General features: G+C 34.4%; 1 protein-coding gene across 1 annotated transcript in view; it reads right to left on the reverse strand.

The window, feature by feature from the left end:
* Nucleotides 1-1,618: 1,618 nt before the first annotated feature.
* The window catches only part of LOC5578574 (ADP-ribosylation factor-like protein 5B), a 62,898-nt gene continuing 48,676 nt past the window's right edge, over nucleotides 1,619-15,840 (reverse strand). Inside the window, exon 6 of the mRNA XM_001663915.2 lies at nucleotides 1,619-2,446. Coding sequence (XP_001663965.1) covers nucleotides 2,398-2,446 — 49 coding nt within the window. The 3' untranslated portion in view covers nucleotides 1,619-2,397. The remainder of the gene's footprint in view (nucleotides 2,447-15,840) is intronic.

Below are 15,840 nucleotides of genomic sequence, written 5' to 3' on the forward strand. Positions count from 1 at the left end.
ATTAAACATTGAGTAGGTAATTTGTGCACATTTTTTCAGCCACAATCACTAATAATTTGTATCATCATATAAGGTTTGCTAGTACTTTCTAAATGCTATATTTTTTTTTTATAAATAATAATGGCTTTTAAAACGCTATACTAAATTGAGCGAGCTGTGGAAACATATTCATTTTCTTAATATACACTTCCCAGTGTAAAGAAACTTGGAGATCTATGAGCACTTTCACAGTTATTGTGGCAGATACGACGATACTTTATGCCTCAAGTATCAAGTAAAAATAAAAAAAAATAAGCAATTTTTTTTATTTAAAAGAAATCCGTATTTAAATCATTTGAAGTGCAATGATAGAATTTACAAAAAAAAAACTAGTTTAGAAAATTTGTAAAACAATGACGGATATTTTCCTCCCAATTGAAGTATGGCAATATTTGTTAAGGGTGCAGCATCCATCATAGTTATCCATTATAATTTGAGAATTTTCAAAAGCAGTTTTTTCGTACAAAATCATAAAAGTTTACATAAAAATGTGTTCACTGTATTCTATTCTTCAACCGAAATTCAGTGAACACATTTAAAATAAATTTAAGTTATAACCAGAAAAACAGCTGTTGAAATTTTGATGATAACGATGATTAGATGACGGATCCTTGAACGTTAAACGATTACAAAAGCTATTGGAAATTTTGCAAAATAGTCAGAACATTACCCTGGTATTACAAAACCTATATGAAACTAGTTTAGCCTAGTTTGGATAATATGCTACATTATTCAAGGTCACTGTCACATTGTGAGAAGATTTTTACTGAGCACTTATTAATTATTGTGAATACCTAGTGAAATCTTTCTTTCCCATGGTAGCTCCATTGATTTTCGACGAACAAGAGACAATCCGAATCAGATAAATACTATGCAATATAATACCATACTCATCAGATTGGTCCCAAAGTCTGTGTCTGTGTTTCAACAGTAAAACAAAAAATAATATTTTTTTTTGTTGTTTCGAAAAATAGCCATTTTCTAACATTGTTTGTTCGAACGCATTTTAAAAACACTTATATCTTAAAGAAATCATCAATCAAAGTCGTGGGAAAGGAAAGGTTAATGGGAGTAGAGGTTAAAAAGCTTTACATATAAACGAAACAAAAAAAAAAATCAATTTATCCATTATCCTACATACCCACCTCTTCTGCGCTTTGTTCGTTTATCAGAGTCGCTTTGGGAAAGCCACCTTCTTCTGTGGTCGATGCTTTTATAGCACCTGCTAGCGACATCTATCTATCACATTGGACAGTGAAGAAAGCTCACTCTTGAGAACTTGTTGAAGAAGGCAGGGTAAAATAAAACATAACTGTCCAGGCTTCACGGTTTATTGTCTGATTTCAAGACCATATTCTTGGTTAATGTATTTGGACTTGACACCATAATTAATCGGTGTTCTGACAGACCCAATTAGATGATATGTTGGCTTTGTTACAGCAAATAAGGCAATGATTGCATTATTCTGAATACGTGCAGTACTTTTTCTTGAAAGCATTAAAAAAATATATTTGTTTTCTATCTTCATGGGTGAAAATGTGATATCTTATTAACTAAAAAACACCAACTAGCTTCAAGGTTTTGTTTTAAATCATTTTTGTATTAACTAATCATGTAAGTATATCTCTGTTTTCATTTTTAGCATTCTGTTTGTTCTTTCGTTTGCAACAGTTTACTTTTCACTTTTTTTTTCTCTCGTTCCATTGGTTTAAATAATAAATCAGAAATAAAACACTTATCCTACAGGTTTACACCGGGAGAATCTAGGGGAGGGGGGACAGACGGGACATTTTGATGACTCCTCTCCTCTCATTCTCTCGTTTTCGCGTTGTTCTAAAGCTTAAAATGTTTCCCTTCAGGTTCACTTCGTGTTCTTTGCAAATATTTTCTTTAGGATTTCTACATGGATTTAACTGTAGATATTACGTTTTTCGTCAATCTTTTTTTTCTAAACGAACAGTAGAGGAGTGGCGAGCGGTGACACTCAGTTTCAGTAAATTCTTACGTTCTTTTTCTACAGCAGTCGACAAAGCGCATCGTGACAAAATCAGAAGTCCCAATATTTATTTTCCAATATTGTTTCTTTTGACTTCGTCAACGGACAGACTAAAATCTGAATGGCTGTGGGTTTTGTTACTGTAATTTGTTAGATTTTTTTGTTTCGCATTTTTTCCATCGTTATGTATACTTTTAAAAACTAAATTTGATTGGAATTAAACTAAAATTCTCACTTGTTGTTTGCACCCGGGGCCACGGTGGCCATTCAGCGTATCGTAGCGGATCCTGTCTGACACACGGCAACGTAATGGTGAAACGGAAACGATAAACGACTTACCCTTACGTTTACTCCGGCAGGTGTCATTTCTTTTTGATCCTCTGAGCTATCCACTCCAGGCCCTGGTAGAGTCTGAAAATGAACGAAAATAAGTTATTGAGCAGTGCGCATCGTATTGTCATGCTTTGTTTACACTACTAGTATTTCCATATAGAACAGCTTTTTTTTGAAGGAATATATCCTGAAAACATTCACTAAAGTGAATTCTGCTATAATTCTAATCAGAAATTTTCCCTTTCTTTTATCTCCTTGTACTAAAACAGACAGGTCTCTTATGGAAATGCTCGCCACTTGTCTGCCATCATATCTTCATTGTCTTGAATAAATAAAAATTGTGGTTGTTACGTCGAAATTCAAATTAATAATCACACAAACCAACGAGAGTTTTTACTGTAGCGGCAATCAGAGGCCGCCGTTTTTCTAACATGTACAAGTGTATTAACGTTTTCTTGCTATAGCGAAACGTTTGTCTATCAACTTGGTCTTCAAGCGGGTTCCAACACTTGCAGCGACTATCTCAGCGTGATTTTCTATTACCATCGTTTACGAAACAAAATCTTTAAGAAGATCTTAATGCAAGTAACCCGATAACTACAAAATTGAGTAATGGAAGTGTGTGTCCGACGTCCTATAAAAGTCTTTATTACATCCTAATGCTGTGCATATTATAGCAATCCTTTTCATAGCAAATTCACCCTTCTTTTCGAAATAGGCTGTTCTTCAGATCATTGCAAAGTGGCTGTATGAATCTCACCAAAATTAGAGGACAAATCCAAACAAAACATAGTATGTAAAAATCATTTGCTGAAAAACTAGTTTTTTAACTTCTAATATTTGAAAAATACATTGTTGAACTAAACTCGTTAAATACTCATAAGAAACTGTAAAATTATCTCCCCACTCTCTAACTAGAATAAGTTTCAAAGCATAACATATTCGGGGTAATGACGTTCGGGGTAGTGGCGTTTGGGGTAGTGTCATGGAGTCCAATTTTTATTATGCGTGAGGTTTGATTGAACGAATAAACCGGTTTTAGTTTTTTAGAAAACGATAATGGTTCATCGTTCGAAAAACAATTCTCAAAACTATTCTAAAGGCAGAATTTTATTTAACGGGTGCTCTTCAGGTTACTTTTCAATTCAATACCCTGCTAGCTCTAATTGTCTTTTATCTTCTATGAATTATTCGGTCTTACTCGACTTTAGTTAGCTTTGTAGCCAACTGCTTTCTCAAGCTGATTTCGATTCAGATCATGCCAGTGTTAGCTTTCAAATTTCCCATGAAGTGATTCTTAATTCTTTATAATCAGTTCCACTTTCAATTATTCATTTATTTCATATAAAACATACATCAGAGCAATTCTCACTGAAACCAGGCTTTGTAGTTCAAAAAATATGTTTTCATAGATTGCACTCGCCATACGTCAAAATCGTAGAACATGATTTAGAAAATCGTTTATTTCATAGGGTACATACCATTACTCACCTAGTTTTTGTAGCCTATCTTACTCAGTTTTTTCTCAGCTTTCTGATAGTGATCTCAGAATTCTAAACGAGCGCGCTAACGGTGAAAAAACGGTTTTTCTAACAAAAATCAAGATGGCGGCCAATTTTAAAATAACCGCCAGTTTTTTTGTACTCTCAGATGAATGCTATATCTTTTCTTTATACGATGCCACTAAGTTTACTATGTGTTCCAATGGAAATATGGGACATATCACGTGAAGAAATACCCAAGATTTATCAAAAAATTGACATTTTCGCAAACTGTTTAACTAGCTGGCGTACGAAGGGTTCACCAATTTGAGTAAACCGAAAGGACCACCCTTTAACTTTAGCATATACTAGCGATCAGCGTCATAAAATTGGAATTATCACGATGGGTGCCGATGGCGACCTGGTTTCAGCGAAAATTGATCATCAATAATAACCATGAATTTTTTTTTGCAAACGAAATTTGATATTAACAAATTTTATTGTTGAAGCCAGGAGCATTGTAACGCTGAAGTGAAATTCATGTCTGTCATTAACCCGTGTAGACCTGAGTGAAAGCAAAAATACTAAAATTCATACCACTCAGCGAATACTTAACGGATTAAAAAATTTTTTTTTTGTCACTATACAGGCCCACATATTTAGTGAGGAAGTTTTGGCAGCACTGCCAAGTAGTGGTTGAATAGCTGTATCGTCTATTAATATTTGGCAAATTTTGGTGTCTAAAAGTGGTTTTATTAATAAAAGTAGTAATAATAGGATTGGAGTGAGAATCTCATTACAGAATAAGTGGAGTTCATGGTGCACAAATGATTGATCTCAAGAGATAAGTGATTTTCTTTCAATTGGTTGGTGGCTGAAAAGTCGACATGTTGGGCAGTACTTTTTTGGTTTCTGTAGTGGTAGTGATTATACGATGACGAGTGACGGAACATGCGAGCATCATGGTAGTATTTTGTGTCTAAATGTTGGTCTGATGATGATCATAATGATTTGAAACGTTAATGTGAGTGTCTGCAACATCTGAAGCATCATCATACGATAACGCTGGGACATGATGACATATTTTGCACAATCCATGATACAAAATGCAGATAAGTTTATTGTTTGAATAATTTATAATTACTTTTAGGGAATATAGTAAGATCTGCGGTGACACTACGCATTTCAGCCGGGTCAAGGATTTCATTCGGTTTGATAATTTTATTAACGGGAAACGCTTCCCACCTTGCCCCGCTTTCGTGTTTGAGTTCTTCAACCTAGCGGGCTTGGTTTGCTGTTGGAGATGAAGTCAATTTTACTAATACTGTTTAAGGCTCATAATGCATACACGTCTCAGCAGTATCAGAGTTGGGTACCGTTTAACCCAACTGGTAGAATTGTTGGTTTGTTGAGTCAACATTGCTATAGGATGCTGAACTGCCAACTCGTTTTGCGGATGCTGATTTTGATGACTGTTGCACACAATGATTATAGCCCATTGTACGGTGACGTCATCAGAGAATCGCTCTCTTTCTCTCCTTTGGAGGATCTGGAGGCAGCGGGTGTCAGTACCTGTCCAAGTTGATGGGTGCTCGCACCAATGATTTCGGATTTTGTTGGGGAGCGAAAGAGAGAGAATTTCTCTGTGAAATTAACTATAGCCACCAACAGGGCCGGATTTACAATTGTGAGGGCCCGGGGACCATTGTCTTGTGGGGGCCCTTTTCCCAGAAGAACATTTTGATACTTTAGAATAGACTAGATAATCTTTATGTCAAACTATTTTATAACGTTCAAAAAATGTTTACCATTGTAAACGTAAATCAATTTAAATTTATTTAACTTATGTTTTCCTTAATATCTTTGTAGATTTTATATGCTAAATTCAATGTTTTTGGGGTTTCTTCGTCAATAACAAAGTTCATTTGATGATTTCCTTCTTGTTGATACCTTAATTTAAATGGTACATATTTTATTCATGTTTTAAACTGCAAGTTGTTGAACATACAGATTTACCTAACAATTTAGAATTGAAGAAATTGGTGTAGGGCTGGTAGCAGGTCTTTTTCTAAACACTTGGGATCTATTTCAATACAAGTCTCCAAAAAGTCTATATTTTCAATGGAAGGTCTCTAAGGTCTGTATTTCAATAAAAATGGTCTCTAAAGTCTTTTCTTTCCTTATTGCGATTGCAGTGAATCCTGATGCAAAATACTACTGGCTCCAGAGAAAAATCAAAGATTTTAGCGCAGCTATTTAGCAGCTTCTTCAAGGATTTCGTATCATAGGTCTCGAAGAAAAACTTCAAGAAATCTTCAAGTGGTTTGTCTAGAGATTTCATCTGGAACACTTTCATGGACTAAAACAGGGATCTCTCTAGAAATATGTCTAGAGATTCCTCTACTATTTCGCCCAGAAATTCTACTAGCGATTTTTCAAAGGTTGCTTAGAGGATTTTCTATAGGTAATCCTTGAGTACTGCAATGATTCATCCTCCAGTAATTTCCTCAGTGCTTATCCCGATTATTTTCCAAAGAATATACTAGGTGTTTTCCAGATATTTTCACTTATCCTTCAAACGAATTCTCCAGTTTTACTGAAGGAAATCTTACGAAGATTTTTGGAAGATGTTGTAAACAAAACTCTTGGAGGATATAGTATGGAAATCGAGTGAAGAATCACCGGAAAATCCCGGAGGATTTGAGACTTCCTTGAGAAATATCCAAAATAAAATCTTTGGAGAAATTCTTGATGGAATCGATCAGGTCGAATTAAAATTCTTGGAGGAATCCCTAAGGAAAATAATCACTAAATGAACTCCTGCAAAAATTTCCGGAATAATCTCTGGACCTTCCCACTAAATTCATTAAGAAAATCATGAAAAAAACTACGAGTTTCGCTAGAAATTGCCAAAAAAGATAAATGATTCAATGATGAAGAATTAAAATCTTATCTTCTGTTTCCTATTAGTTTACGTTTTGCTTTTCTGTTTCCTGTTTGGTCCATTTTCGGTCTATTGTTGGTTCTGTCTGGTCTCTTTTTGATCTGTTTTTTTTTTCAAGCTAGAAGTCTCTGAAGTTCCTATATTTACCAGCCCTTCACTGTGATCGATAGAGTAATTTTCAAGATAAATATATAAATAATTTATTCCTATTACTTGATCTGCAAACACAAATTGTATGCGAACCTAGACTTAAACTTCGTTGAGAATGCTTTCGTTACAGTTCGATAGTCACGTAAGAAAATCTTTAGGAATTTAAGCAAAAAGATGGCTCTCTTCTTGTTCATCCAAATCGGTTTTGAAATTTGAAGTTAAAGTTAATAAAATCCCATTCTGAATGTTCTTATATTTTGTTTTAAGAGTTTTATTTCAATTTATTTGCATAAACATCACCTATTGTTCAATTTAAAAAATAGAATACTTCATATAATGTGACACGATTTCAAAAAGTATAGGCTCTTGCATAGGTTCTGACTATTCGTGAAAGTTTAACTACAAGTATGTTTGTCGACAATTTCATACAAAATCAAAACTGTTCCCTTTGCTTGTACCGTATAAGGCCAGCATTAAATCGTATTAGATATTGTCTTTTTGGGACGCCTTAAAACCAAATGGTGTACAACTTATTCGCGACATGTCTTTCGAAATTGTTTCATTTCTAGGTGAACGAAGCTTCTTCTGGCAGCTGCAACTGGTTTGCGTTTTATGAAAACAAGCTAAAACAGTCGGTGAAAATGTTCCTTTTATCTTTTACTACGCAATAATCAAATAAATATGTTAAAATTTGATATGTAAAAAGTAAACGTATTTCGACATTTTTTGACATCTTCATCATTTCATTTTGCATCATTTTGGAAGCAGATTTGGTTCCCTAAGTGAATGAATAGACTTTAACGATTCAAAAGCGGTGATATAAAAGGACGTGGTCAGGTACAGTATCGGACATATAAAATGCACCAAAGCCGTTTTCCCATATAAAATGGTCAACTTCAGAGAGCTATATCTTCGTCGTTTCTCAACCGATTTTTCTCATTTTTTCTGTGACGAACTACAAATTAACTCTATTTTTGATAACTATTTAAAAAGTTGTGTGAAAACTATTAATTCAAAAGTTACAGATAGGTTGAATTTTGACATAAAAAATGCACCAAGACACAAAGTGATGTAGCAGAAAAACTACGCGTCGTAGCATCTTGGTGTCTTGAGCGCATTTATTAATTGCGTGATTAATTTAGTCCTCAATGGGCTAAAGACACCGAAAGGATACGACGCATAGTTTGTCTGATACAATAATTTTCGTCTTGGTGCATTTTTTATGTCAAAATTCAACCTATCTGTAACTGTTAAACCAATCGTTTTCACACAGCTTTTTCAATAGTTATCAAAAATTGAGGTAATTTGTAGTTCGTCACAGAAAACATGAAAAAAATCTGTTGAGAAACGGCAGAGATATAGCTCTCTGAAGTTGACCATTTTGTATGGGAAAACGGCTTTGGTGCATTTTATATGTCCGATACTGTATACAGAAATTGTAGACTTAAGTGCATTCAACTATAACAGTGGTTAACGTAATAAAATTTGCCATGCTTGTGAATTAAATACATAAATTATGAATGGTTCGTCACTCCGTGTGTCGGCAAAAACTTTTATCAAGAGCACTCATCATATGAAAATAAAAATATTCATTTTTTTACATGACCAATAATTTTTGAAAAGTGTCGACATACATCTGTCTACGTTTATAATGACGCCAAAAGAATAATTAGGTATATTAAAAATCAACGTTTCATGAGTCGCATTACTTACCAAGGGGAATCCTGATCATGTAACTTTTTAACCCTTCCCACTGACAAAAATCCTTCCTGTGACAATGGAGATGCAGAGGTGATCTCGGTCTCTAGTAACAACGGTAGTCACACTAACATCCCTTCCCCTCCTCGATGACCGTAAGGACGTGGCCGGCGCTGTTATTGACTCATTTATTATGTTTTGAGCTCTCGAATTGTGCACATTGAAAATGGTTAGCTAAACCCAAGCCCCGTTCATTGGTTCTCTGTGCAATTTCGATTGTTCTAGTCAATCACGGAGTAGCAACTACGAATTGTACGGTCATCTATGCTTATGCTTATGCTTATGCTATACAGGCCCACATATTTAGTTTCTAGAAGTGGCCGGAAGAACTCGGGAATACTCCTGTAGCCGGAGCTATTGCGGTGGGTCACTGGGTCAAGTCGGGTAAAATAAGGCGATTTTTTGGGACATGCCAAGTTATCTTTGTTTATTTCCAATGGTAATCATTTTAGTTTGCATAAATCAGTAAGATCTGATATTCAACATTATAAATAAATAGTTTTGCACCGTTTAGAGTGCACCAGATGCGGCCACTCGGATTTAATGCCCTGAATAACCGGCTCTAGATTTGTTAGGTTTTAAACCGTTTCAAATCTCTATGAGTATAGATCGAACATATTAGTTGACTAAAATGCGTTCCCATAAGCTTGACACATATGTTAAGATACAAATCGTGCACTTTATCATAAATTTGAGGCATCCTGGAGACCCGAAAATGGGCATTTGTAGGATCAATCAAATGGAGTTGTCATTATTAATCAATTAAATCGATTATCAGAAGGTTTACACTGATGCGTTTTTTTTTAAATACTTGATATAGTGGCCACATTATAGCTGATTCTGGAAATTATCCACTTTTAGAAACTAGATATGTGTACGAGAATACTGACAAAAAATAATTGAAATCCATTAAGTATTTGCTGTGCGGTGAGAGTTTTTGTAATTTTTCTTTCACTCAGGCCTACACGGGTTGAAGGTGACGATCTTAAACTCTCGGTCTTTCCTAAAAACGCGAAGAGAAGACAACTTCAACGTGCTCGCGATTCTGTCGTAAATATTATATGGCAGGGTCTGCAAAAAGAATTTAAGAAACTAAAACAATCCAGTAATCTCTGGAATTTTGTCCAAATATCGGTTTAAAAAATCCTGCGAGGATTCCTCCATTACCCTTAGAAATCATTCTAGGATTGATCTTGGAATTCCTTCAAGAGTCCCTGCAATGATTCTTGCACAAGTTTTGCAAAGTGTTCATTTAATTCTTTAAAATGTTCTCTACGGATATCTCTAGTAGTTTTTTTTTTATTTTTATTATTGAGACATATAGCCCTGGCCCTGGGCTAGTTCATCTCATGGTTCCAAAAGTTCCTCCAAGGACTTCTGTGTGAATTTCTTGAAATATTCATAATAGATTTTTTCAGATGAACTAAAACTTATTGACATTTCTAGGCAAAAAATAATGAGTATTTTTTCAGTGATGTTTCCAGGGAATTCACGAAGGCATACTTTTCGATTTCCATTTAGTTGAGAATTTTTTTCAAGGAAAATCCTTCGAGGATCGTAATTTTTTCAATTGTTTTTTTTTCCAAAACAATACCATGAAATATTTCAATGCATTTATTTAGGGACTACGTAAGAAATAATTCAAAAGATTGTTCTATGCCTTCCTCCAGTGATTCATCCAGAATATTCTCTTGTAGGGTAAAAGCACCGGTTTTGGCCAGTCTAAGAGAAAATGTCAATAAAAAATATATGGAAAGCCGTATTCGTACTACAAATATGTCAAATGCAAGCTTTCAATCCATATTATGTGTGTAAATATCGAAACTGAACTAAAACCAGCGTTTCGCGTCGAAAATATCGTTGGTCAGTAAAGGCCACCAGAACCAGTTTTGGCCAGAGACTTAACTTCGGTTCCTTAATTGGCCAATCACATTGATTTCTTATGAGAGTGGCCAAATTAGGAGTACCCTGGCCAAGTTAGGTGTATGAGAGTTGAAATTATAAGGAAAATTAATTGTTTTTCTTATATCAATTTGGATGATTAAATGAATGTAGCTCTATCATGTGAATGTGATCTACTGAACACAAAAGGTTTCATGCTGATTAGCTATGTAAAACAGTGTATAATCCACTATGGCTACAACTGGCGTATGGCCAAAACCGGTGCTTATACCCTAATGCAACCAAAAGTTTCTCTTGGGAACGCCCCTCGGATTCATCCCACGACCCCTCCAGGAATATTTCCAGAAATGCTCACGAAAGTTTCCCAGGGGTTCTGGGATTTCTTCAGGGATTCCTTCATGAAAAAGTTTTTGAGGATTTTTACATATATTCATGTTGGAACTTTTTCAATTACTTCTTGCATTTCTTTAGAAGGGCCACAGAACATTCTCAAAAGAAATCATCTAGAATTTTTGCAATAGTTATTTCAAAGATTGTTCCAATCATTTCTTGTAAAATAAAACCACTACAGATTCTTGTGAGTATTTATTTGAATATTTGTGTAAGACCTTCTTCAGATTATTCTATGATTTTTACACGAAATATTTAAGAAAATTTCCAAGAATTACCGAAAAATTCCTCCAAGTATTACTTTATGCCAAAATTCGTGCATGAGTTCATTGAAAAAAATCTTCAGATATTCCTCAATAATAACTTTATTAATTTCTCTAGAAAATTTATCCCTGTACTCTTCCTTGATTTAAAAAATCTTCATTAAAGCTCCTACAAAAACCACCTATTTTATCAAGAGATTTTCAAGGTTTTGCTGCAGAAGTTTCTGAAGAGGGATCATGCACAAATTATGTCTCCAAGTCCGAGTCAAGGGTGACAAGCGTGAGAAGTGAGAAATCTCGTGAAGCATGTTTGAGGAATTCTTACAAAGATACTCAAAAGTATGCAATAAATGTAAGACAGCAAATTAAATCGCCGTATTATATTTAAATATACTTCAATTGGAAATGCTTTTGTCCAAAAATGGTTTCATCAGATATTTTTTGAAGATTTTTATGTTTAATGCTGCCGAAACATGTAAACGGCGTAGCGCCGATTACGCCGCCACAGCCGGTGCAAAAATGCTCTAACGATTGCCGCCGCCGATTACAAATAATTCGGCGCACAGGTCTAGTATCAGCTAGTTCTAAATCTTTGTAGAAAACGTAACTTCAGTAGAATTACAAACAAAAATTGTGTGGGCAAAATATCACTTATTCACAAAACGCCATATAAGGAGCTACAGTAGACTTACATACAAGGTTGGCGTCTTCAGCAAAGATGTTCAAAATTAAACAACGAACAACTTCCTGGAACATTTCAAATTGCTGACTCGAAAAACATTAAAGTTGGCAAGAATATTTCCGTATTTTTTAACCATCCCAATGTCTGACAATTTTGTCGAAGACTCTTTTGTTCTAAAAAAACATCTTCATAGTTAAAATTTGTTATCCTCCTAATTTTGTAGTCTGGCACAATTCGCAGTCATGAAAAAAACCTAGCTGATCGTAGATAAACAAAATCGGTAATCGTGTGGTTCTGACGGTGGCAAACCGCGAGACAACTAAAAGATTAATAAATGTTTTCAGTTCAATATACGTGTACATTCAATGTATCGAGCCAGCCTCGAGCTGCAAATCTCGTTAATATAGATAATAATAATAATAATAATGTATGTTCAATTTTGGCAACACGTACAAAAATTTCATGTTGCCAAAATCGAACGGACACAAATGGTTTCAAAAGTGCCAAGGTTGTACTAATTTCAAAACCGGCAAATAATCAGCCAAAGCTTCTATATCCTCCAACCAGGTTACTTTCCTCCATCAGTAAACTAATTGGAAAAGTTACTTTGAGCAGAACAATAAAGCATAAACGATTTTTTTTTTATGAGTAGTTCGGATTTCGATATGGGCTTTCGATCACGTGTAAGTGTAACGAATTTGGTTCGATCTAGAAAAACTGAAGGCTATTCAACTGGTCTTGCTTTTCTCGACATAAAAAAATATTCGACATTGTTTGTCATGAAAGTTTGATTGTAAACTTGAAAAAAGGTCAATTTTGATGCACTTGAGCAGTGGGGGTTTTTGAAAGTTATAAAGCTCTTGTTTGGCCACAAAATGCGTCGTACTAAAACGCTTTTTATTGCAAAGTTTTAGACGATTCGATCGAGAAAAACCCTCCATGTCAAAACGAATCATAGAAGTGCCCGAGTAGTTCTGTACCCTACATTGTTGGAATAATTCGAAGTTATCCCAGACAACCAAAATGTACGTATAACGAAATCACCTGGAGGCTTTATATGTGTAAAATTTCACTTATAAGATGTCGCGAAAAGGCCTTCTACGTACAAAAGTGGAGGCGATATGCGTGCATATATTATGTGATGAATAATAACATACAATGCGAGTGTATAAATATTCTACCGAATCAACCTGTGATCTTATGCGACTTAACTTATGATAACAAATGTTGATTTGACAGCTGCTACGGATTGATGCGACTTACTTTGTACGAGTGTACGAGACGAAACAAAATGTATAAATGAACTCAGAAAAGAAGTGTTTTATGCGAGGAAACTCATCAAACTGACGAGTTTATCCACGGTGTTTTGCGGGTTTGATGTAATTAGTATGAATAAACGAGTTGTAACGTGAACTTTCATGCGATTTCTGGTTGTCTGGGATCTATCAAACAGTACACTTCAGGTTGATTATTATCTTTTCAAGTCTGGCAGATGCCTTGAAAGAGCTAGTGTTCCTCAAGACAGCATTCTGGGACGAAAATTGTCTAATATTTCCACATCTGACCTGACGTACCTGAGTTACCTTAGGGATGTCGACAAACTTTGTTTGCGAATGACACAGGACTTTCCGCCAAAGGACGAAACCTGTATATCATCTGTACTAATTTGCAAAAAAAATATTTGGTATGTTTTCCTTCATAGTTGCAAAAATGGGAGATTTCTCTTAATGCTTCCAAATCTCAAGTTATAATAGTCACATATAATCCAAATGTTCTTTATGTGAAACACTCAAGTAGACATGTTATGACGATGAGAGCAGTTCCAATAAATTGGTCTGAAAAAGTTAAGTACCTATCTTCAACTCAAGATAGATAAAAATTATTCATTTCATTAACATAAAATCCAAATTTTGTCTTCAGAACAAAATATAATGCTGTATGATGTACCAACATAGACTGGCTGTTATAAAACTAGGCTCTGCAGAGGATTCGAAATCAAATTTTGAAAATGATGGTTAATCTGCCTCATTGAAAAAGTACTAATGAATTACACAAAATACCCCATGTTGATAAATTAGAGCAAATGTCAAATAAAATTATCAATAATTTTAGACAAAAATCGTTGTAATCTTATATTGCCATGATAAGGAGTGTATCAAAAAGTAGTCACAAACTTTCAAAACAGTCTCAAAAATAATGGGTTGAACCAATAAACAATGTTTTGATCAGAAAAGCTTTACAATGTATTTGGTCGGCGTTAAGTCAGAGGGGACCAAGTACAAAACTTGGGAAAATTGGATTATTCTCTCATTAGATGCTAAATTACCTTTCCTCCGTTTCACTTTGACCAGATTTGATGAATGCTGCAAACTGCGAGAGATATGTTACAAATTTACTTTGGATGATCAATAAAATCGATAAAAGTGTGCAATCAGAGCGGACCAAGTGCTTATTACCATAACAGCAAAAATGATCAGCGCGCTGAGGAATGCGAAGAAATGAAAAATATGTAAAGAGATCTGTCAGATTTTTCGACATCGAATGATTCTTCTACTTGTCCATCAATAGAAATTAATAAATATAACTTAATTCAATGCATTTGATTATGATTTTTGACCATTTTCCATTTTTGGATGAGTGGTCAGAAATTGCAACAATTTCTGTGCAGACAGAGCGGACCAAGTGTTGAAAAGCAATAAACTGATTGATTATTGCATTTTTTGAGTCAATTTCAGAGTCCGATAGAAGTTCATGGTAGTGCTATGGTGTATGTATGAAATGTGTTAGAACCCGCTTATTGGACCAGTATATTTTGGTCGGTATTCAAGATTTTCACTTGGTCCACTCTGACTGAACGCATATTTGAATATTTCTGGTCTCCAATGCAATGACCCTGCAATACCTTAATTTTCAAGCTATCGTAATGCCACTGATTTTGGTATTGACGATATGGATTATTGAAGAATTTACGATACTGGTGTTGAAGGGTCTTGTTAATCTGCTTATCTTGGAGATATGCACCCAGTTTGACCATTGAAGCATTGAATGATTATTATTTTCCTAGAAATTGTTCAGTCAGAGTGAACCAACTCACTGAACGGTGATGTTTAGTTCAGTCAGAGTGGACCAAGTACACATAGTCCATCAAAAAATTGTTCTATCAGAGGTTTGGATTATGATTTTTCATGATTATCACTTCACATTATATTGTTTGAAAGTAACACTAAGATGTGTAGAAATATTGTACCAAAATTTAAACGAGTTCAAAAATTACGGAGCTTTAGACTTTAAACCCATTTTTCTCAAAATATGAAAAATGTCACTTGGTCCACTCTGACTTAACGCCGACCATTTAAAAATGGTGATGCGGTAATATTATTTCAAGAATGTGGCATTTTGCATGATAATTTTGCAAATTACTAACAGATGTCGATGAAAATCTTGCACACCTCTGAAAAAATTGATATGTTAATAAATGTGTTAAATTTTAAGAAAAATTATTTTTGTTTATGCTAATATATTCTGTGCCACAACTCTCATGACATAGTGTAAAAAATATTTTGAAAAATTCATTAACAAGCATTTGAGAGCAAATACAAAAATAGAAAAAAGGCGATTTTCGTTTTTTGATTTTCTCTTTCTACACGTTAATGCTAATATCGAACGATTGTAATGAATAAAAAATTGTTTTTTGATTGGAAAAGTTTCTTTGCATAATTATGAAGTAACTTAAGAAAAAAATGTTACTCTATATAATTACCGCTGTATATGACAGAGCTTCAAAATTTTGATTAAACAAAAGTGTCTTTCAAAAACCGACCTTGTTCAAATAATTGAGCTTTTTTAGAACAATAATTTATTTTTTTGAATTTCTTTTTACGTGCTGTGTGAAGTAAACATAT

Source organism: Aedes aegypti, chromosome 3 (genome assembly GCF_002204515.2).
Source record: "Aedes aegypti strain LVP_AGWG chromosome 3, AaegL5.0 Primary Assembly, whole genome shotgun sequence".
Classification (NCBI taxonomy): Eukaryota; Metazoa; Arthropoda; class Insecta; order Diptera; family Culicidae; genus Aedes; species Aedes aegypti.